The 22,668-nt window shown below is 46.8% G+C and overlaps 1 protein-coding gene across 9 annotated transcripts in view; it reads right to left on the bottom strand.

The window, feature by feature from the left end:
• Window positions 1-8,853: 8,853 nt before the first annotated feature.
• The window catches only part of DYM (dymeclin), a 208,775-nt gene continuing 194,960 nt past the window's right edge, over window positions 8,854-22,668 (bottom strand). For all 9 annotated transcript variants that reach the window (XM_039566839.1, XM_039566841.1, XM_039566844.1 and 6 more), the window contains one exon: window positions 8,854-11,365. In XM_039566839.1, coding sequence (XP_039422773.1) covers window positions 11,216-11,365 — 150 coding nt within the window. In that variant the 3' untranslated portion in view covers window positions 8,854-11,215. The remainder of the gene's footprint in view (window positions 11,366-22,668) is intronic.

The raw sequence follows: 22,668 nt of genomic DNA, 5'->3' as shown, positions 1-22,668 counted from the left end.
GCCCAGCCCCTGAACTGCAGCCCTCTCCTGCCTCTGGCTCTTTCCACAGCGCAGCTGCAATGGAACATCCAGGCAGATGCTCTGGGAAGCAGAGCAGCACCAAGCTACTCCTGGTGACCTTGACCACAGAAGTGATGGTCACCACTGACCCCAAGGACAGCATGGGGTGGTGCTTCTCAGCACCACTGGGCTACTCTGTGTCCTCAGAGCCATAACAGACCTTGCCAGGGGTTAGGGCATCACTTGCAAGGGGGTTGGGTTGACCCTCATGGTCCCTCATGTTACAGCACCCCAGCCCATTGCTCAGTGGCCTTGCCTGGATGGGAGGTGCTGGTCCCCCAGAGAAGGGGATGGAGGGAGAGCTGCACACTTGATAATCCCCAGCCAGCAGTCTGCCAAGAGGAAATGCACTTCCCGTAAAGCAGGCACTGTTACCGACTTGTTTGCTGGAATTGCTTGAGCGGTAATTATGCTCCCTTAATATTGACATATTTAAATAGTTTCCAAGCATAATAGGAGTTTTACCCTGCTCCTTCCACCTCCTTTTCCAAATTTCTGTGGCAAGCTTTTGCTTTGAACAAGAGATTATCTGGAGGGGTGTGACTTGCCCACGTCTTGTTTACTGAACAGCAGTGCGGATGTTCCGCTCTCTCTCGCGGTGCCTTTGGTGCACTCAGTGTCTGGTGTGCTGCCCCATGAAGGAGCCACAGGGGTCTGTCATGAAGAAAAGGAGGTCTCTATCTCCATTGTGCTGCTTCACTTGTGAGTGTGCTGGCCGCGACCCCCAGCTCACGCCAGGGTGCTGATGGGGTAACGCGCAGCGGCGTCAGCGCCAGTCACACATTTGTGTTTCATTCATTATGTTCCGAGACATTCTGTCCAGAGCACAGCGGCCAAAAAAGGCCATTCCCTTCTTATGTTGCTCCGTGCGTGGGCCACTCTCATGAATGCTGCAAAAGAAGGATTCATTTTCCCAGGAAAAACAAGTCATGCTAGGAGCACGGTGGAAACCTGGGCTACTCAATGCCCTGAGTGGCTCCCTGGGTTCCTCTCTCTGCCCGACAACCCATGCACAAATTTATCTTGGGCAGTCCCCCAAATTCGGTACCTTTCCCCCCAGATAAATTCCCTTTTCTTCCCCCATTGCATTGGTGCAGTTGTGGGTCCCTGCGTCCCTCCATCCAGAGCAATGTCCAGGCATGGCTTACACAGACTCCTGCTCCTCCCAGTCCTGGGCAGCCTCTGGGTGGTCTGGTCTTCGCAAACCTCTCCCTGGGTTTTCCTCTCCACCCTGAGGAAGATTTTTCATAGAACCACAGAATCCCAGAATGGTTTGGGTTGGAAGAGACCTTAAAGCTCATTCCACCCCACCCCCTGCCATGGGCAGGGACATCTTCCACTATCCCAGGTTGCTCCAAGCCCCATCCAACCTGGCCGTGGACACTGCCAGGGATCTAGGGGCAGCCACAGCTTCTCTGGGAAACAATCTTTACTGCCACAAGTGCTGGCTGACCCCAGAGGCAAACCCTGACCAATTCTGTCCATGCCCAGGGTCAGTGTGGGCTGGACACCCTGTGGGGCCACTCTCTGGGACAGTGGTAGTGGCAAGGGACCCCCACGCCTTTCCACCAGGCAGGACCCAGGCACCTTGGCAGAGCACGTCCTCTCCTCCAAGAGGCAGCAGTTGTGCCACCATCAGTCCTCACTCTTATCTGAGGGTCTGTCCTGAGCATCAAGTTGGCCAGTTTGCTACATTGCCTTGGGACTAAAGGAAGGAAGGCATCCTCACCCTTGCTTGGTGAAAGCAAAAACAAGAAAAACTCTCATGCAGGCCTTGAACCACCATGGAAATTGCTCAAAATCACTCAAAAGTGAGAAATTTCCCCGGGAATTTCTGTAAAGGATGGAGGAGAGACTGCCTGTCCTCCCAGGGCCCTGGTTGGGTTGCAGTTGCTTGCACAAAAGGGGGTGTGTGTGTATTTTAAGTACGTCAGAGGGATGAGAAAGCAAAGAACAAGCCAGCAAAGGGCCAGGGAAGTTCCAGAATGGGATCTGAGGAAATGCAGCATGAGGTGAGGGCTCAGGGAGGAACCCGGGGTGTGCAGGGGTGGCTCCAGGCAGGCTCAGGCTTGGGCTCCAGGCTGTGGCAGCCGATGTGGTCCCGTGGTGTTCGGGGAAATGGGACTTTACGTACTTTCTCCATTAATACACAGAATTGCATCAAAGAAATACCTGGCTGTCATCATCAGCGTATCCTCCCAGATACGATCTTGGCAAGGCCCTGAGCAGGCCCAGCGTCTCAGGCCAAGAGCCAACAGAGTGTTTAGTACAAGTTTCTTCATCTCCCTGTCTTTCATCATCTCCCACACGCATCCCACCAAGTTGCCATCCCAAGGGTTACTGTCGAGGTAGGAGAAAGCTACTAAGCAAAGATGCTCTTAAAACTCGGAGGGGCATGCTGCAAAGGCATCAGTAAAAACCCCAACCCCTCTCCACCTGTCCTGAGCCTCACCTCTCTTCACCTGGCCTTAAACTGGGAGTGCAAAGCTACAAATCCTCTTCTGAGTCTCTTTAATTGAGAGGATTCAATGGACAACTTCTAGTCCCCAGGGTCCATTATGGGGCTGGGGGCACTGACTGGGAAGAAGGTGTAGAAAGCCACTATTCCCAACTTCATGAACCCCATATCTGGGCTCCAGACTGAAGGAAAAAGCTCTGGATCCACCAGCCAAGTCTCTGCAGGCTGTGATTAGGAACATTTCAGGGATGCTCTCCATCCTACTGGACCTTTTCTGAGGAAGGAGGTAGGATAAGGGTCTGCCTTGGCGTGGGCAGCTGCTGCCCTTGCTGCTGGCTGCTGCTGCGGCACACCAGAGAGATGAAAGACGGGCTTCCCAGGACCAGCTCCTAAATTGTTTTGACCTGAAGAGGACTGTCAGCCCTTGAAGCTTATCAGAGCCAGATGTGATGCTGAAGCACACCGGTACAAACAAGGCTTTTGATGTCTGTTGACTGCAGAGCAGGCCAAGGCCACAGGGCAAGACAGGGGATTTCAGGCCTACATTGGAGGAAAGTTTTGGAACTTGATGCCCAAGGCTGCGGTTGAGCTGCCCTGGCGTGAAGGTTGGGGAAGGAAGGGATTTCTTCCTCGCTCTTAATTTCATCAGGAGCAGAGGTTTATACAACAGCAGGGCAGATGGAAATGTCACAACAGCGAGGCTGGCAGCTGCACAAACACAACTAATCTGCCCTCACTTAATGCTGGTAGCCACAACATAAACACGAGGCACAAGGTAATGGAGGAGGCGAATTTGGCACCGGCAGCCTCATGACTTGGGTTGTGCTGTCCTCATCCTCCCTGCACCCCCTGGTGCCTGAAAAAGCCTGGTGTCACCTCAAAGTCCTACCCCAAGTGCAGCTGAGGTGTCACCTGCGGCCACTGCTTGTCCACTGCCTCTTTGTAGTGTTGTCCAGGGCACCCACTCAAACCCAGCCAGTGCTGTGCTCCCACTCGTGGCCCTTCATCAGACAGGGTGGTACATCAGAAAATGGGTCATTTTATAGATGATATATCATAAAAACAACCATAAAAAATAATGATGTGCCATTTTGACATGTGTATATGTAAGTCCTCTGTCTCTATGCATATGTACCACATATACACACTATGCACATACATATACATCCAAGCTGCCTCTCTAGGCTCAGTCCCTTCCTAATCAGTGTAATTCCCTCCTAATTAATCATTCCTTGAGTCAGGACCATGGCTTCTGGCTTATTCTCTAGCACTGCTCCTCTGGGTACTCACTGGACTTTCACTTGGCTGCACAGTCAGTGACAACAAGCAGGAAGGTATTGACTGAAAATGTTTGTTTCTCTCCCAAACAGTCAAGAAGGGCCTCTGCCATCTGTCTGGTACACACAAGTGGGGAGCCTGGTGCCCTCAAACGTGGCATCAACCCACCCATACCCACGCTCCAGCCTCTTACTCCTTCCCTGCTGTGTGGAGACATGGGCCAGGCTCTGTCCTCTCATTCCCTGTCTTGGAGAGCATCACCTCCATCCTCCCAAGGCCACCCTTGGTCCTGGTGGCCACAGTGACCTGGATGTGGGACCCTTGGTCACTTGCTGGTGTGGGTCTTGGTGTGGGTGTACGTCCCTAACTGAACAGGGAAACACAGCGTGGTGAGGAGGGAAAGATGCACTGCTGGAAAACATCTGGGTCTGTGTTAGGGATGGACGTGTGGGAAATTTACCTCCTGACCAGGCCAGGGGGTATTTTCCAGTCCAAAACTGGCCAGACTCAAGCAGGGAGAACATCTATTAAATTCAGTGGGAAGGTAGGAAGGCAGGAAGGAAGGCAGGCAGGAAGGAAGGTAGGAAGGCAGGAAGGAAGGCAGGCAGGAAGGAAGGAAGGAAGGAAGGAAGGAAGGAAGGAAGGAAGGACGGAAGGAAGGAAGGAGAGGCAATCCTGCTCAGTGGGTGCTAGTGATGCTCACATTTCTCCAGCCCTGCTGTAGACACAAGGTTTTACGAGCCCTCTCCATCCCACCTTGACCAGGGCCACTTTCCTGGACCAAATGTGCTCTACCAGGAAGGAGGAGAAGCCAAGCAAGGAGACAAAGGTGGCCTGGAATTTATGGCCATTGTTTAGGTCAATAATGTATCGATTACAATTTTGTGGGCTAAAAGCTTGACCTTTTAAAGGGCAATTGGCGCCTGTGAGATTTGATTCAGGAGAAAGAAAAGAATTTAAATCTAATTTTCACTTTGTATTTCAGTTGGGAGAGACTTGCAAGACTGCAGACGCCAAAGCTGCTTTTTTGAGGGGGAGGAAGGTGAGGGCTTTTTCCTGGAGCCATCACAAAGAGCTTCACTTCAGGGTTGGTTGTCTCTGCTCCACTGCTCAGCACTGCAGAGACACGGACAGGACACAAGGCACCAAGCAGAACATTTAATCTGAAGCTCAGCCCAGTAAATATAATGGACACTGAATATCCTACATCAAGGAATGGTGGTGGGCTTTCCCCCCTCTAGGACCATCCTGACCAACAAAACAACACACAAGGCTGTTTTAGGAAAAAGCCCACATTTTTAGGTCTTCAAGCACCTGTTTTGGAAGAGGCTTTGAATCTCCAGACATGGTTTTGCTCAAGTGGTTTATTCCCATTATTCTTGAGCTGATACAGTCCTTAAACAGGGACAGACAGCTCTGGTGGGGCTGAGCACCCCTGGTCCCCTGCACCCCCAGCCCCACACCCAGCAGGATTCATGATGGGGGGCACTGCAGGCTGGGATGCAGGAGCTGCGCCGGGAGAGGGGATGGACCCTGACAACAGCTCCAGGGACAAAAATAGAAGCAGCAGGCCGAGGACAGCTGTTCCTAGTTTAAATTGCCAGTTTTTAATAAGCTGTTTTGCTCTTTGAAAAGCATTTTTTTGTCGTTTCATAAATAGGAGGAGGGGCCAGGGTAGCATCACTGGGACGTCACCTACTTTGTCACTGCTCGTCTCCGGATCCTCAATTTTCCCCGGGTGCCATCACATTCAGGGCTTTCAGCAGCACAAAGTGACTGCAAGGAAGACTGTAGTCTGCCATTTAGTTTGCCAAGACATCTGGCACAAACATTATGTACAGCTGAACACTTCATCATGTCTGCCAAGACATATTCATTTTGGATTAATTTTAAGACAGTTTTTAAAGTGATGATGAAGGATTATGCCGTGCACTTCAGCAGCATTAAAAGAAAAAAAAAAAAAATCATCTCTCCTCTTTAAATGTCTCATTCAAATTGTCCCAGTTTGGCAGCTCCACGGTGTATTGGATTCATGATCTGGAGGGATTCACCAATAGTGACATTTTCATTTATCTGAGTACGTGTAAGTGCTGCCACAGTCCATGGGTGGTAGCAGAGCCTCCAACACCAAACACGGCTCCTTGGAGTAACTCATTTGCAGGCAGGCAGCACAGCCCTAACATCCGAAATGCATCCACCCAGCAATAACCCAGCATTGCTGACTGAACGATTACGAGCTGTAATCTCAGCTGGAACCTCGCAATTTGGGGTTAACTGCCCACAAAATGCAAAGCATTTTTACAGCGCTGTTACTCCAGGGACATCCCTGGTATTCCCAGTGAGGGGATGCCAAAACCTCTAGTCAGGGGCTGGCAAAGGAGGGATTCTAGCTCATGGGTTGCTGCTTTTGAGAAAGCAACTCTGCAGCCATTTCCACGGCCCCATCAGTTTCTCGGGGCAACCTATGCCAGGGCCTGCCCACCCTCACAGACAGCAATTCCTTCCAAGTATTCCCAATGGGAAGCCATTCCCTGGGTCCTGTCCCTCCATGCCTTGGCCCCAGTCCCTCTGCAGCTCTCCTGGAGCCCCTTTAGGCCCTGCCAGGGGCTCTGAGCTCTCCCTGGAGCCTTCTCTTGTGCAGCTGAACACCCCCAGCTGTCCCAGGCTGGCTGCAGAGCAGAGGGGCTCCAGCCCAGGGATCTTTAAAGTCCTTTCCAACCCAAACACTCCACAATTACTTTAAGCCATCGTCTCCACTGTCCACAGCACCTCCCTGCTCTGCTCCTTATGAGTTGCTGCTCCCGAAGTCACAGCAGGAAGTACAGCTCTGCTGTTGGGGTCAATGGAGGTTGTAAGAGTTGCCCTTTTGCCTGTGAAATACCATTATCTTCAGCTGGCAGAGCTGTTATCAGGCAATGAACGCTGCTGGTGACTCGTGCTGATGCCTCATGCAGGAGGATGGCCTGGAGCACTTGCCTGGTGATGTCACAGCAGCCCGGGGATGTCCTGCCAACAGGCTCCTTTCCTGAAAGCAAAAAGAACAGGGAAACTCCCTGCCTTGTGATCCTTTCCCTGAACCCTTCACACACATCTGAGCGTCATGACTGACCTGTGCAAAGGCACCACCAATGAGTAACTCTTAAGAGTTTGAAAGTCAGCCTTCTGGGCAAGCCCAAAACAATTCCCAGCCCCATCCAGCCTAACCCTGACAGCCAGCCTGGTGGCACCCAGGACATCCTGTCCTGCCAAGTCAGTCTCTAGGGACACCTGCACCGTACTGAGAGCTCACAGCCTCCACAGCTTCTGCCAGGATGCGTCCAGAGCTGAGGCTTCAGAATCCAGGGGCTCAGGATGAGGCTGTTGTGTATTGCTCTCAGATGTGCAACTATTACCTTAAACACTGCTAGTTGTTAGCAATAACAGACAATAAATATGATAATAATATCTCCCTCAAATCCTCAAATTAACAATGAATCAAACACAAAAGCAGCTGCGATGCTGAATTTTACAGTATTGCCAGTACCAATGGTACAAATTTTCAGATAAGATGGCCAAAGGGGGAATGGGTAGAAACGGGAAAGGGTTTCTGGTGGTCAGGTGATTCTAAGAAGTGCAATCATATAGAAAACTCCTGCTCTTCCAGCACAGAAGGCAGAGTTTTTGCAGACCAAGCCCCATCCATTAGGAGAGAGCCTGGGGCTGACTAAATGTAAGATGAGATTTGACCTTTACTTGGCTGAATTAGACAACATATGCAATGATAAAACCAGCAGAAAAGGTTGTACAAAATCTTTAGAGTTTCCAAAGAAGGGAGGGGAGTTGTTTGCTTCTTCCTTTCCTGTTTAACTGGTAGATCAACAGTCTAGTGGCATGTACAACATAGCTTGGCTTTTTTTCCCCCCCCAACCAATATTCTTTGGGTTTAGGCTATTAGGGTCAAGAAATGCCAGGAAACCTGGAAGGTTTTTGGACTGCTTTTGCCAAAGTGAATGATGCCCAATGCATTTACATCTTCCAACCCCCATCTCACTTTCACAGCAAGATCAGTTTCATTCTACTGCCTGAGGAAGGAGGATTTCTGCCTCACTAGGGGCCCATGCATGAGGCTCCACAAGCCCAACTCCCACTTCACCAACAACTTAAACAGCTGCTGCGTTTCCTGCCTGTTTGGTCTTCTGGAAGGGATGGTCCTCTGAGAGCAAGACTGCCTTCTCAGCCCTGAAGCAATGGATTTCTCTCTCCAGAGCTGTTCAGAGAGCCCAGGCTCTCTCAGCACTCAGAACAAGAATATTGTAATAGAATCTCAGAAAGGTTTGGGTTGGAAGGGATCTTAAAACTCATCCCACTCCACCCTCTGCCATAGGCAGGGACATCTTCCACTATCCCAGGTGGCTCCAGTCCCCGTCCAGCCTGGCCTTGGACACTGCCAGGGATCCAGGGGCAGCCACAGCTGCTCTGGGCACCCTGGGCCAGGGCCTGCCCACCCTCACAGACAGCAATTCCTTCCCAATACCCATCTGTCCCTGCCCTCTGGCAGGGGGAAACCATTCCCTGTGTCCTGTCCCTCTAGGCCCCTTTCCAAAGTCCCTCTCCAGCTCTCCTGTCAGTACCTTCAGGCACTGGAAGACCACAATTAGGTCACCCCAAATGTGAGCACGGTCAGGAGAAGGTCCTGGTGCAACACCCATCCCACACCCCAAAACCAGAGACACCATCAGCTGAAATGGATAGGAAAGAGAAGCTGAGGGTGCAGCAACACATCAGGTCCAGTCTTTTGTGGACAACCCTGTCCCTCCTCTGCTGTCCCCCACAGCTGCCCAGTGCCCCACCAGGCCATGGCCATTGCGACCATAAAGCTGAGCTGACATTCCACATGACACTGCAGCATGACACCTTCCTCCTTCCACCAGACACTAACTTGGACATCAATTTACTCTATACAAGAAACAAAATTACATTCTTCTTAATTGCACGTCACGGAAGACATTATAAAACCTCATGCACGTTGGGCCTGATGACCACACCAAGACCCATGACATAAAACACACCACCCTGTATTTACTGTTTTATCTTTTTTATTTTTGTAATTTCGCATAGTAAATCTTTCACACAAAGTAATGAAAAGGATCCCTAAGGTGAAGGAAAAACAGAGTATTTGTGACCGTACCAGACTGCAGACGTCAGGACACTGCCAGGCCCACATCATGCTCCAGTTCTTGGGAGAGCCAAGGGGGCCAGCATGGATTTCTGCCTAAATCTTGGTCTGGCTTGGCTGTTTTGGCTTCAGGTGGTAACTCCAGCTGTTCCAAACCAGCTGGGACCCGGGAGCAGGGCATTTCATGAAATGCAGAAGGAAATTATGCTATCAGAACAAACCCTCTGCACCTCGGTGTCACCACAACAGGAGGACAGTGAGAGAGAATTTTCAGTGTGACACTGATGTTGGTTCAGCAGCTGGTTTGACCTAGTCTATCAGACTGCTGCTTCATGTGCCCCTCTCTTGTAAAAAGCCCTTTCACAGACAAATCAGGTTTTCTGCAGTCTGACACCTGGCTGAGCAGTGTCTGCCCTGGCGGGGCCTCTCTGGTTCTGCTCACCCTGGGGTGTTTAAAACAGATGAACACTGAGCCAGCCCAGCAGCTTCAGAATCCACAGTTTAAAAGTGCATCTTCAGACTGACCTTTCCAAATCTGGGCAGCCCTGTTGACTCACAAACACTCTTAGTCTTTTAATAAAGACAAAATTACAAATCACTACAGTAACCAAGAATAGTTATCCCCTTTAGATGTTTGCTCAAAGACCAAAACAAAACAGAATAAATCCAAAATACAGATCAACTTATGTGCAGCTCAGTCATGGTTCATTCATTTCTCTTACTTGCCTAAGAAAATACTGCATCTCCAGTCTTACCATTGCCTTTTCTCAAAAGCATCTGCCATTTCAAAGTCCTAAATGCTCATGGGCTGTATATATTCCTTTGCAGCTATATTGAAATAAATTTGGAAAGCTTTTTTTTTTTTTTTTTTTTTTTTAATAAGCCAGCATTTCCATTTGTGTAGGACTCAAATGGACTTCTGTCTCTAAATAAGCAGATAAAAGGAAAGTACAATCTTAGCACATCTTTCAGGGAGACGAAACGGTGCAAGAAATTCTATTTAAAGCCATTCAAAGGACTTTCTGAAAGCAAACGCACCCAATTCCTCAGGTCAACAAACAGAACATGCTGGAGCAGGCAGTGAATACAGAGGGTTGGCACACATCTTTAGGAACTAATTCCTCAAAATTGAAGTTTTGGCATGCAATCCACTGGTGACAGTCCCCCACACAGCAGCACGTGGGACGAGGAGAGTGGGTGCACGTGTGTGCAACAGGCATCCCCAAAATATGATCCCCACTTTGAAAAATGAGATTTCTTTCAAAATCACACCACTTCTTTTGCTTTTCCCACTGCTGAAACAGGTGTATCAGGAAAGGGCACTTGAAAACAACAAAAAAAAGAGAGTAGTATTCTACATTCAGATAAATTTATACTTCTGCCATAAAACTTTAAAAGTCAACAGGAGGTTTTCAACACAGAGCTTTGTCAAGGATCCCCAAAACACACTGTCACCATTACGCACAGTTTTACAGGACACTGGTCTATTTTACAATCTTGTAATTATTTTCTTTGGACTTCTTTTTTTCCCCCCTTTCCCTACACGTTCAATTTCCAGGAACAATTTTGCACAGGGGCACAGAAAAACAAGTCTGTAAGGGACCTGACTCTGAAAGCAGGTGTTTCTTGCCCTCTGGAGAGTATTTGCCAGTCAAACAACAACAACAACAAAAGACTTGATATTGAAGATCCGCCCACCAACATCTAAATCAAGTGTTTTGAATCTGCCTGGGAGCTAATCTGATTAAGATGCTGCTTGCTTAGTTCCCTTGGATGACAGCATAGACAGCAATTTAAGGGCTGCAGCCTTGACAGTGCCACGGAAACGAAGGGCTGTGAGTGAAAACACGGGATTAGGAAACGAACAACCCACAGCAGCATCCAAGAGACCATAAAAAGCTTGAAGCTTGACCCAAGGAAGCTGCCCGCTTGAAAGAGCCAGAAATACAAACGCTGCTTCCAAATCAAAGCCTGCAATCTCATTTAGCCCATTAAGTTAAAAGGACAATCAGGTCTGTGGTTGGTAGTAACATCATACCCCATGTGTAAGGCCTCATTTTCATCAAACAAGCTCTAGGTTATGGACTATAAACACAAGGTTGCCTACAAGCCATCGGTGCCCCACACCAGTCTGTCCCAGCGTGAGGCTGGGCTGGACACTGGCTCTGGGGTCAGAGGGGGCAGTTGGAGGGGGTCAGGTTGGAAGGGGTGCAGAGGTTCAATTCCTGAAAGACGGAGCGGGGCTGGCCTGGCCAGGCTGTCCCTCAGCCCGAGTCCATGGTGAACAGCTGGATGTCACGGGGGTTCCAGTACAGGGCCACGGCGGAGTTGTAGACCAGGGACCACACGTAGGGGATGAAGAACTCCTCAGGCTGCTCCTCCTCCACGTACTTGAACTTCAGCTCGGGGAACTTCTGCAACAAGAAGCCAGAGTCCAGTGAGCGAAGGTTTGCATGCCTGCTTGCAAACACACAGCCCACATAAACACTGAAGAAAGAGGTTTGGTGAAAAAAATAATGGAAGGAACTAAACCATTAGAACCCAAGGAAAATATTTATAGGATGAAGAGATCATTTATAATTTCTTCTTTGAATCAAATGCTACATTAGCGTATCGTATTCAAGCCTTTTACCATTGGTCACAATCCATTTGCCTGTTAACACACTAAACACGTGAATCCTTTACAAAACACAAAGGTCTTAAGGAAAACTGTCATTTTTAGCAGCTCTTAAAAAGCCTTCTTGCTTCTGCATGTACAGACCTATTTACTGCACTTTTCCCTAAAAAACATTTTGAGAATAATTGTACTTGGCTCCTTAGCAGGAGAATCCTTCAGGAGGGCTGAAAGAATAAACACAGCTTGTGTTACCATAGGATCACAGAATATCCCAAGTTGAGAGGGACCCACCAGGATCATCAGCCCAGCTCCTGGCCCTGCACACACACCCCAAAATCCCACCCTGGGCATCCCTGGCAGCGCTGTCCAAACGCTCCTGGAGCTCTGGCAGCCTCGGGGCCGTGCCCATTCCCTGGGGAGCCTGGGCAGTGCCCAGCACCCTCTGGGGGAAGAGCCTTTCCCTGATCTCCAACCTAAACCTCCCTGGCACAGCTCCAGCCGTTCCCTGGGTCCTGTCCCTGGTCACCAGAGAGAACAGACAGACATGCTGCAACCTCAATTTCCCATTTTTCTCATTTTTTCCCTCCCAAAGCAGTGCACACTGCAAACCCACCAGGCTCAGTCTTGGTAAGTGTGTATTTTGAAAAGAGCTGAGTCTACTTTTGTACTGTGCTCTTCGCTTTATCCACTTCTAAATGTTGCCTGTGTCTGAGCTTGGCAGAGTCTCAGGCAAAAGCTGCATTACAATGATCACTGGGGTAAGATAAAACATGACCCATTTTATTATTTATAAGGCTGTGGCTAAGACTAAGAATAAACTCTACAGTGTGACATGATCAGAACAAGCACAGCAATGGCTAAGGAGCCTCTTTGCCCATTAATAATGAAGGGATTCCCTATCCCATTTCTTGAGCTCAATGTCCTGTTTCCTTGCCTTAAGGTTACAAGTATTCTGGCTGGATCAGACTCCTCTGAAGGGGCATTTCTTGGACACTTGTTTTTCAGGGCTATGTATTTAACTTTATGCTCCCATGTTACTTGTATTCTTGAGGTCAGAAAACATGGAAACTTGTAGAAAAGTTGTAGAAAACATGTGGATGTGGTACTTGGGGACATGGGTTAGTGGTGGCCTTGGCAGTGCTGGGAGAACAGCTGGACTCAGAGATCTTGGAGGGCTCTTCCAACCTAAAAGATTCTGTACTATCTCTGTTCAAGGAACTGAGGCAGCTAAAAGATAAGGCTGTTAAAGGCCCTTCTGCATCTAAGTCCTCTTGAGTTCAAAGCCCAGAATCTCAAAGGTACACCAGCACGTTCAATTTCCTGTGTCAGACACACAGTTTGTGGTAGACAACTCTCCCACAGCTGTTTTGTGCACCTAAACCACTTTCTACCACCTCCCTGCAACCTCTTTTCCCCAAGTCTGTTTGGACCAGCCTGTTTCATCTTCTGCATCACTTTGTTTTTTCACTCTGAAGTACCTTACACCCATACTCACCTCCACCTCTCATTTCCAGTCTCCCAGCCTACTGCCACCCCAACTCTCTTTCACTGCATCCTTATCCTCTCTTTAGCATACCTTTTGTACTCATCCACGCTATCTTTTTTTCTCACCAGCCTTGTGAAATCCTCCTTTTCACTGACATTCTCTATTCCTTCCGAACTCAGCTCCAAGTTCTCAAGCTGTCCCTGCCTTCCCCTTCTGGCAGCCCCCAACCAAGCCCTCACGTATATTTTCATTAGTATTTATTTTTTAAAAAAACCCTGACTTTATACTCTGCTTATCCCCAGTGTAATGTTCCCCACTTCCTTCCAAAACTTCCTGGCTTGTGGTCAGTGTAGACAGGAGCACGTTCCGTTCAGCACCGCATCAGCAGAAGGAATGGTTAAACCCCATGATTACAGCATAGCAACACTTCCAGCCAGAGGAAAGTCTTACACAGCTGTCACTCTTCACCCCAGGGGTGGCTGCACACCAGAACTGCAGCCCATGGTAGCCCTTCTGGGAGGGAAGGGGGGGAAAAGTGATTGAAGATGCTAATTTGAGTTGAACTAAACAGAGACAGCTTTTTTTTCACCTTCATGTCACAGATACAGCTACTGGCTTTGCAAACACTCATGGCAGTAGCCTGGGACCACTCTTGGGCTCTCATGCAGCTTACCAAACATCTTCAGCCTTAAAACAGTAGGCAAAATTACATTAGAAATTCCAACAGCTGCATCTGAGATGCTCAGGTCTTATTTTCCCATTATCTCTCAGCTGGAAGGGCAGCATAAAATGGCCCAGGTAGTATTCCTATTTTCAGGCAATAAGCCATGCATTGATTCTATGAATCAGCCTCTCTTCAGGCTGATCGATGCTACCATTTATTGCAATCGTACCATAGCAATTTAATAATCAATTTCAGATTAAAGGCTGTAACTCACTGCAGTCAGCCTGGACTCTCACACTCAACACGTGCTTTGAACAGCCTGGGGGGGTGTCTCGGAAATGCAGACAAGGAGAATAAGATTTTTAAGGAGAGAGATAACACACACTGCCACTATGTATACACAGTTTTGAATGCGTCTATGTAAAAAGAGTGCAGATAGCAGCAGGAGCGATGGATTTTTGATGGTCCACCTGAACAGCAGGCTCAGGACAACTCAATGTGTTGCTGATGAGACATGAAAAATCAGAATTCCAGGCCAGCAATTCAAACCCACCTTCTTTAGATGACTGCAACGACCCACAGCTGTGTGCTGGCCACGTTTTCTCAACCATTTAAAATGAGAAATCCTAGAGGCCCAGCATAGAGAGAACTGCACCAGCCTCTTTGGGGTGTGGATGTAGCACTTGGGAATATGGTTTAGTAGTGAGCACAGTGCTGCTGAGTTAATGTTTGAACTCAGTGATCTTAGAGAAGGGCTTTTCCAATCTTAGTGATTCTATGATGTAACTTGCAAGATTAACCATGGCAGCCATCCACTGTTGAGAGATAAAACTACCCACACTGCTTCTCTAGCAGGGTGTTCACTGGAAACAGAATTTCTTAACAAACAAAATAATCAAAATTTTCTTCTTTATCAGAGTGACTTTATAACTATTTGTAACAGCAGGATTTAAACACCACATAAAAAGCTTTAAGATTTTCAAAAAGGTTTTCAAGATTTTCAGATGATAGTCCACGGAATGTTTAAATTCATATTTATGCCATTTGTCTCCTGTAAGTACTGCTTCAACTGTGTGATCAGGAGCCTTGGCTGTGTGCTGCAGACACACAGGAGGTGACACTGTAAAGCAACCAGGCCACATGAGTCTCAGGGCGCTCCCAGCAATAACCCAGCCAGCACTGGTGCGGGATTTATCATGGTTAACAAAATTCCAAAAGTGGCACGTCAAACCAGCAGCGCACAAATCTATTTTCTTCTGCCTTGCTGCTGTTGTGTCCAACTTACTCCTGGAAACACATTTGCACCCCAGCTGGTGACACTCCAATGAACCTGATTTTTAGCACTACTTGAAAAGAGAGCCTGTTTTAAGGCATCTTAAATGGCAGTCTTAATGACAGAGGAAAAGCCTTGGCATGGGATGAATCATCCGTTTTTTTCCTTCACTGCCCTGTTTGTTCGGATGGATGGTGTTGAAAGATAGAGCCCCTCTGCTCTGCAGCCAGCCTGGGACAGCTGGGGGTGCTCACCTGCACAAGAGAAGGCTCCAGGGAGAGCTCAGAGCCCCTGGCAGGGCCTAAAGGGGCTCCAGGAGAGCTGCAGAGGGACTGGGGACAAGGCATGGAGGGACAGGACCCAGGGAATGGCTTCCCAGTGCCAGAGGGCAGGGCTGGATGGGATCTTGGGAAGGAATTGCTGTCTGTGAGGGTGGGCAGGCCCTGGCACAGGGTGCCCAGAGCAGCTGTGGCTGCCCCTGGATCCCTGGCAGTGTCCAAGGCCAGGCTGGATGAGGCTTGGAGCAGCCTGGAATAGTGGAAGGTGTCCCTGCCCATGGCAGGGGATTGGAATGAGATGGGCTTTACACTTCCTTCCAACGCAAACTATTCTAGGATTCTGTGAAAGTCCCTTAATCCCTTAGTTTGAGGAAAAAAGGGGATCCCTGCTCAGCCTCAGAGGTCCTGTGTCTACCTGGAGAAGTTTTGGAATGGGAGGAAAAGATCACCAAGATGAAAGACTGAAGCAAAACTCACACATCAGACACCGTTAAGTACTATTAATCTCTATATATATTTTATGCATTATACATTAATAGTCACAGTTCAAGGATTTACAGCTCTAATTAGAACTTGCTTGCCCTGTCAGGATTGTTCTCTATGCCATCTCTAGATGGACACAGATCTTTCCAAACATTTCCAAAAAGACTGCTCAACAGCCAGGAGCCAGACCAACCTGTGACTTGCTATCAGACCATGGAGAGACAGGAAACAACAGGAACACTATGAGGACATTTGCAACCCTGCAGAAAATACAATACATGTTGACTTTATCAAAGAAAAAGAAAAGAAAGAACCAGAGATTGATGTATGTAATTACACTTGAAGCATGAGGATGAAGGCATGACGTGTAAATGAGGTACCATCAATAAAAAACAGAACTTTCATCCACTTCAGGGCTTAACCTGAAAGAACAGCAATTCTCAGAAAATGCAGTGGCCTTTCAGAAGAAAGAGCATAGGTCTGAGCAAAAAAATTAACAACCTCAAAATGTCAACAATTCAAACAAAGAATGTTTTTTAAATTGAAAAAAAACCCCGAACAACTAACCAGGAACAGAGTTAAACACATGGAATGAACAAAGTCCATGACTGACCCAACTGACAGAAACAGTTCTGGTCCTGACCTTGCTCAAGCCCTTGTTATGTACATACACTGACCACTCAGATAAATAAGTAAAATCCTTTGTATGCTTTTGAATTTAGGGAATTAAAATCTGACAAACAGAATAATCCCTGAAGCCATTTCTCAGTGGCATTAAAAGGCACCAAAGCACAAATGGGGATGAGTCTATCAACTCACAAAACTTTTATGGAAATGAAGTGGACGCATAAGCCTTTCTGACCATGGGATTTGCAGAAAATGCACATTTCATAACAGTAATCCCTATTTTTACCACTGCTAAGGAAGATGCAAATGAGTTTAAGCCCTGGCTTCCTGTGCTTAGGCTTGCAAGCCATCCTTCTCTAGATTAATGTGCAAGGCTTTACACAACCACGAAAAACAGAATGTTTTCAGCAAACATTTTTGTTAAAAGTGAAGGGAGTTTAGAAATCACTCATTCACTGACACCTTTATATAGAAGACTAGTAGACCTGCTAACAAAAGTTTACAAGATTAGAACTGGATTTTGGATGCCTCAACTCACAATTAAGATCACGATGGTTTAGCAGTACTCTCAAAGAAGGGCTTAGAAATTCATGAATTTCCAAAGTCTCAGAATTAAACCCTGCACCTTATGTAGACTTTCCCAACCCCAAAACACCACTCACTCGCCAAACAAAGCAGACTCAAGGCTGCATTTTTTTTCTTCCCAGAATTTTATGAGCGAGATTTGAGCAACCTGGAAGGTGTCCCTGCCCATGGCAGGGGGTTGGAACAAGATGAGCTTTAAGGTCCCTTCCAGTTGAAAACATTCTGTGATTCTATGATTCTACAAATTTTGCCACTTTTCAAGTGCGCAAAAGGTAAAGTTTAAGAAATTGGCAGCAATAAATCAGTTGGGAACATCTCATGAGGAAAAACTCTTTGAAGGTCTCAAATTGGGCAAAAGTTCAAGTTGTCCTAAGTCCATACATGTACACACACAGTTTGGATCACGCAGTAGGAGACAGAAAATATATTTATAAAGTCAAGGAAGCAGGAGAATGCAGGGGAAGATCAGTTCTGCAGTCAACCAGATCTGCAGACAGATAACCATCCCTGGAGGGATTTAAAAGCCGCGTGGATGTGGCACCTGGGGACACGGGTCAGTGGTGACCTTGACAGTGCTGGCAGAATGGTTAGACTCAATGGTCTTAGAGGACTTTTCCAACCCAAATGATTTTGTGATTCTGTGATCTGTGAGATCCCAAGATGTTTGCTCCCTCCAGAAAAAGCTCTTGGTGCTCTCAGAGCCCCAGTATCACCTGGTCAGTAGGGAAACTCTTACATAAACCAAAAAGACTCTTTATGGTTCAGGACTGGCCAAAGACCAAAATAATTCTTCCAAGGCAATTTGATTATTTGCAACAATGTGGAAGAACTCAAGGGAGGGTGAGGTAGGGGTGGGAAAGGCAAAGTCTCCTCTTGGAGATACGCTAAGTAGAGAAGAATTAAGTTGTGTATCAGGCTACAAAGTCTGTTCCAACTTCTGGATAAAAATGACAGATCCATACTTCCTTTTTAAAAAACAAAGCCAATACTATAAACACCCAACAATATCCCAGTTCTCACATCAGAGACAACCATCTGCTAATTATTTTCTGAATACCAAGTTGCGAGTTTTTAGTCTAATTGATATAATTGATTAAACTTTTTTTAACAATAAGGAAAAACTCACTGGAAAGGATTTTAAAAGGCCTATGAAGTGCATAAATGACAGAAGTTTTGGAGAAAATAGCCCTGATGAATAATGAATGTACACTAATATGTGTAGATATATATTAAAAGACACCGACAATCTGCTCTAGACAAATCTTAGAGCCAATTATAAATTTTACATTTCAAGCAACAAGTGCTACTGTTTAAGCCAGAGCAGTTGTTTTGACTTTGATAGCAGACTAGTCTAAAATACAAGGAATGTTGTTTATCATGGAAATGCTTTGTGCTACAGATAACATCACGGATGGCTGCCCCACCTAGGCTACTGCACCATCCCACTGTCCCGAAACAAACCCCAGATAAACCTCTCCCTGCTGCCCACCAAAGATCCAACTGCTGTGCAAATAAAACTCTTACCATGGTGTGTGCCATGCAATCAGCAACACAAAATGAGCAGAAGGTATTGGATACGTGTGTGACAATGAAGGAAACTACTGAGCTTTGAGAACATGACCCACACTTCCATGTTTTGGTAAGGCACTGAAGCCAACACTCTACTCTGCCTTGCTGCCAGAGGGATGCACCTCGGGAACCCTGTATGGACAATGTACATATCCTGACCCAGAAATATGTAAATATTACCCTTATCGCACTCCTTTTTTTCTTTTTTTGCATAGGAATTGTCATGCCCAGGGTTACATTTTTTTTCCTCCACCCTAGAGAAGGAGCTGGAGATTTTGTCATCTGACTCAGTCCCACCTTGCTCTGGCTGATGGACATTGTGACTGTCTATGGAGTCTCCAGCACCCACCTCTCTGCTCTTCAGCATCAGCTGGGAAGGGACTGAAGCACAATGACAGTATAAACCACACTAATTTCACAGTTTAAGGATTTTTCCTTTTGCAAACTACCTATATGACCTTTCTCTGCTCTAATACAGTCCTGGGATAATCCAGCAGAACCAAAAAGGATTGACAGGTCAAAATGCTGTTTTCATCTGCTTGTTTCTTTCACCCCAATTCCAGAGTTACTACCATGTCACAGTTGTTTTGTTTTCTCATCTATTTGCGCAGAACATATTCCCCCAACACAAAAGGTGGCAGGAGAAGAGCACAGTGATTCAGTTCGCATACTTTTCCAGTGATGAGGTCCCAGACGTACTTTCACTACATACTGGTTCAATGCTGCCTCCAAAACATCCCACCAAGCCAAAAAGAACATTCCTTTGGACAAGTGGGACCACGCTTCTCTCTGTTATCACCGTGCAAGGGTTGATGCACTGCCCAGGCCTTGGCTTTCTGCATCAGCCAGAGAGACGAGGTTCATTCTCCCAGCTGAGCTTAACACCTTTGATTTGCATCCTGGGGGCTGACATTTACAGCACATTTCCTGGTGTGGAGGGCTCCTCGAAGGTCATTTGACAAGGTTTGAGTTTTCCTTCACAGCAGCCACAGAGACGAGGCCCACGCCGACATCCTGCTCCAGTCCCTCCCACCCAGCACGGCGGTGGGGCCACACGCCAAGCCCAAACATCCTCCCCCCACCCCCAGCGCCCACGGAGGAAGGCCTCCTTTTGATTTTGTACTTTTTAATCTGAGAGAGCCAGGCCTGTAAATATTACAAAAAATTATAACAATGACTTAAGAACAGAGACAGACTCGCTGTCACCAACTGTTAACTCTCAGATCAGGGCAGCCTAGGAAGTGGACCCTTATCTGCCTGAAGCTCAGGACGTGCTGACTAACACCCTATTGAGCCGGCAGACCTTTGGCTCCCTAATCTCCCCAAACTGGAAAATGTACACCCCAATGGACATACTCCCTTCTGAAGTATTTCAAGCCTCTGCAAACACACAGACTGTGTTGCGAGATGAGCTGTAGCCCTGCTACATGCAGGAAATCCCATTTATTTGTCTTGAGGAGTGAAATGTGAAGTGACAGTAAAACCTTTCCAGCCATAGTACACGGTGCCAGACTGCAGCCTTATCTCTGCCAGGACTGCCAGCCGAGAAGCCAGTGCCAAATGTGTATGTTTACACAATTATTTTGCGAATGCGGACTTCACAGCTTTACAAAAAAATTTGCCCTAATGCTAAGAGTCCTGTGAAGACAAACCAAAGTCAGGGGAGGGGGGGTGGTGTTAAGCTGACCTCAACAAATAACCAGGATGCCTTTTCTAAATGGATTTCTAGGTTGCTCATTCTATGCTATACTTTATTCTATATTCCACTATATTAATGAAGGTTGTGATAGCAAATTCAAATTAGCTATTGAAAACATGCCGTTATCAATGACAGAGGCAAGCAGTGTGTAGAAAGGAGAAAGGGTGAGAATGAGTAGGACAAGGATTCCTTCAAGTATTAAGACATTTTTACAAATCTTGAACCTGGGCAACTGCATCTCCTTATCTGTCTGAGTACAGGGAGTCAGGAGCTGACTGCAATCAAAAGGGATCTGCATGCTTGGCGTCATCCTGCAGCCACCAGCTTAAAAAAGTAGCACTCTCCTATAGTGAAACTGCTTTTTTTTTCTACTGCAAACAATCACCTCAATCTGAAAAAGGGCCCCAAGTGAGCTGCTGTTTCAATAATGAATGAAAAGTGCTTGTGTTTTCTGTTTCACTACGCTTTAGATGCAGCATTTCCAGATTTGTTTGCCTTCACTGACACCTTATCTGTATTAAGACCTATTCTTAAAGTAAAGACAGTAAAGACTGTCTTTAGGACATGAATCAAACAGCTCTAGAGAACTCCCCACTTCCGACTGGAGAATTCTTTCATAAATGCTATTATGTCCCTTTGTTATTGAACATATCTGCCCCCTTCTTCCCTGTGCATTCAGGCCAGGATTGTTCACCTTGGTGACAACAATCAGGCTTTGCTGGTCCTAGTTCAGGAGGATGGAGCTTGGCAAGTCCTGGTGGGGCAGATAAGCCCCAGGAATTCCAATAAAGTTTTGCTGCCTGACTCTGTGCTCAGAACTACAGGCACCCCTTGGATCTCGTGGGTCTCACACCAAGGACAACATGTAAGTTTAAGGCCTGTGCTCTCCTCCCACTCTACTCCAAAGACACAAAATTTCCTTTTATGTTTTGGAGCTGCCAGTCTCTCACAGCCTCGAGGAGACCTTCCCTCAGTGAACTACCCAGTATAATCCTCTGGTTTCCCATCTATAAAAACAATTTTTGGTGTGGTTTTTGATAGCTCACACACTGCAGTGAAGGAAGGGAAATCTTCCTTGTGAAGCTTTGGATGCTGCTGCTACAGCATGATCAAGATGGGAAATTCTCACCCTTCTGCTACACTGTCCTCAAGACTTGGCTCATGAGCCACAGGTTGGTTGCTGTCCCCACAGTTTAAACATCAGAGCAATGGCTTTAAACTGCCAGAGGGCAGAGTTAGATGGGATATTAGAAAGGAATTTTTGGCTGTGAGGGTGGTGAGGCACCGGCACAGGTTACCCAGGGAAGCTGTGGCTGCCCCGCCCCAGGAGGGGTTTAAAAGCTGTGTGGATGTGGCACCTGGGGACATGGGGCAGGGGTGGCCTGGGCAGTGCTGGGGGAATGGCTGGACTCCATAGTCTAAGAGGGCTTTTCCAACCTATAGGACAAAGAGAAAACCTGGGTAGAAGTGAGCACGGTAGGGTTTGTTAGGGTGCAAGAGTCAACATGAGGACACACTCAAGAAAAATCAGCCTTGTTTGTGAGTTCAACAGATTGTGGCTTTAGCATTACAACCTTATCATAAAACCAGCCTAAATCCACGTGAATTTAAGATTCAATACCATCATCTGATACTCCAGAACATTTAGAGCTACAAAAAAAGTTGAGGGTGACCTAAACCAGCTGCCCTCTATGCTGATAGACGTGAGAAATCCCCTGCTTAGCCAGGAAAAAGCCATATCTTATCCATCACTAATCATCCTCAGCAGGAGCAAACAGCCTTTAAATCAACTGGAGAGAAGCTTTGCAACTTGTACCAAAGGTTGTGACAAAATTAAACTCTGTATGGGAATGCAGTGGAGGCAGCCATCAGCTGACAAAGTACATCTCTTCCTCACTCTCACTTCTTGGTGCAGTTGCTGTAAACATTCGAGACATTTCTCTGATTTATGCATTTAATTAGAAGATATCTGTAACATTTCTGCTGTTTACGTTTAACCCAACACTGCAATGAAAGCTGTAATTTCGTCTGGGATTTATATTCTGTACTCAAACTTATTTTGATTCCTTGATTTAAACATACACACAGAAGTGAAAATGTGTCAAAATCATGAAAATGGAAGAGATTATACTCCATTATCTAGTTCATCTGTCAACCAGGGCAGAAATTTTCTGAGGACTGTTTTTCTCAATCTGCCACATGTTATGGAAACTTAATTCAAAAGACTAATTCAGAAAAGACAGCTAAACCTTAAAAGTGGAAGAGCAATTGGATCACTATAATTAGGAATTACATGATTTTTTTCTTTCTTTATCCTGTATTTAGTTGTCATAACTCATCAAAATTTGCACCTTTTGGGATAAAGTTGTTGGCCTCTACCACATTACTTTACATTTTATTTAAAAAGTGGTTAATGCCTTTTTTTTTTTTTTTTTA

Source organism: Corvus cornix, chromosome Z, assembly GCF_000738735.6.
Source record: "Corvus cornix cornix isolate S_Up_H32 chromosome Z, ASM73873v5, whole genome shotgun sequence".
Taxonomy (NCBI): Eukaryota; Metazoa; Chordata; class Aves; order Passeriformes; family Corvidae; genus Corvus; species Corvus cornix.
The sequence above is the reverse complement of the archived record's forward strand: the minus strand, read 5'-3'. Positions and strand labels throughout refer to the sequence as shown.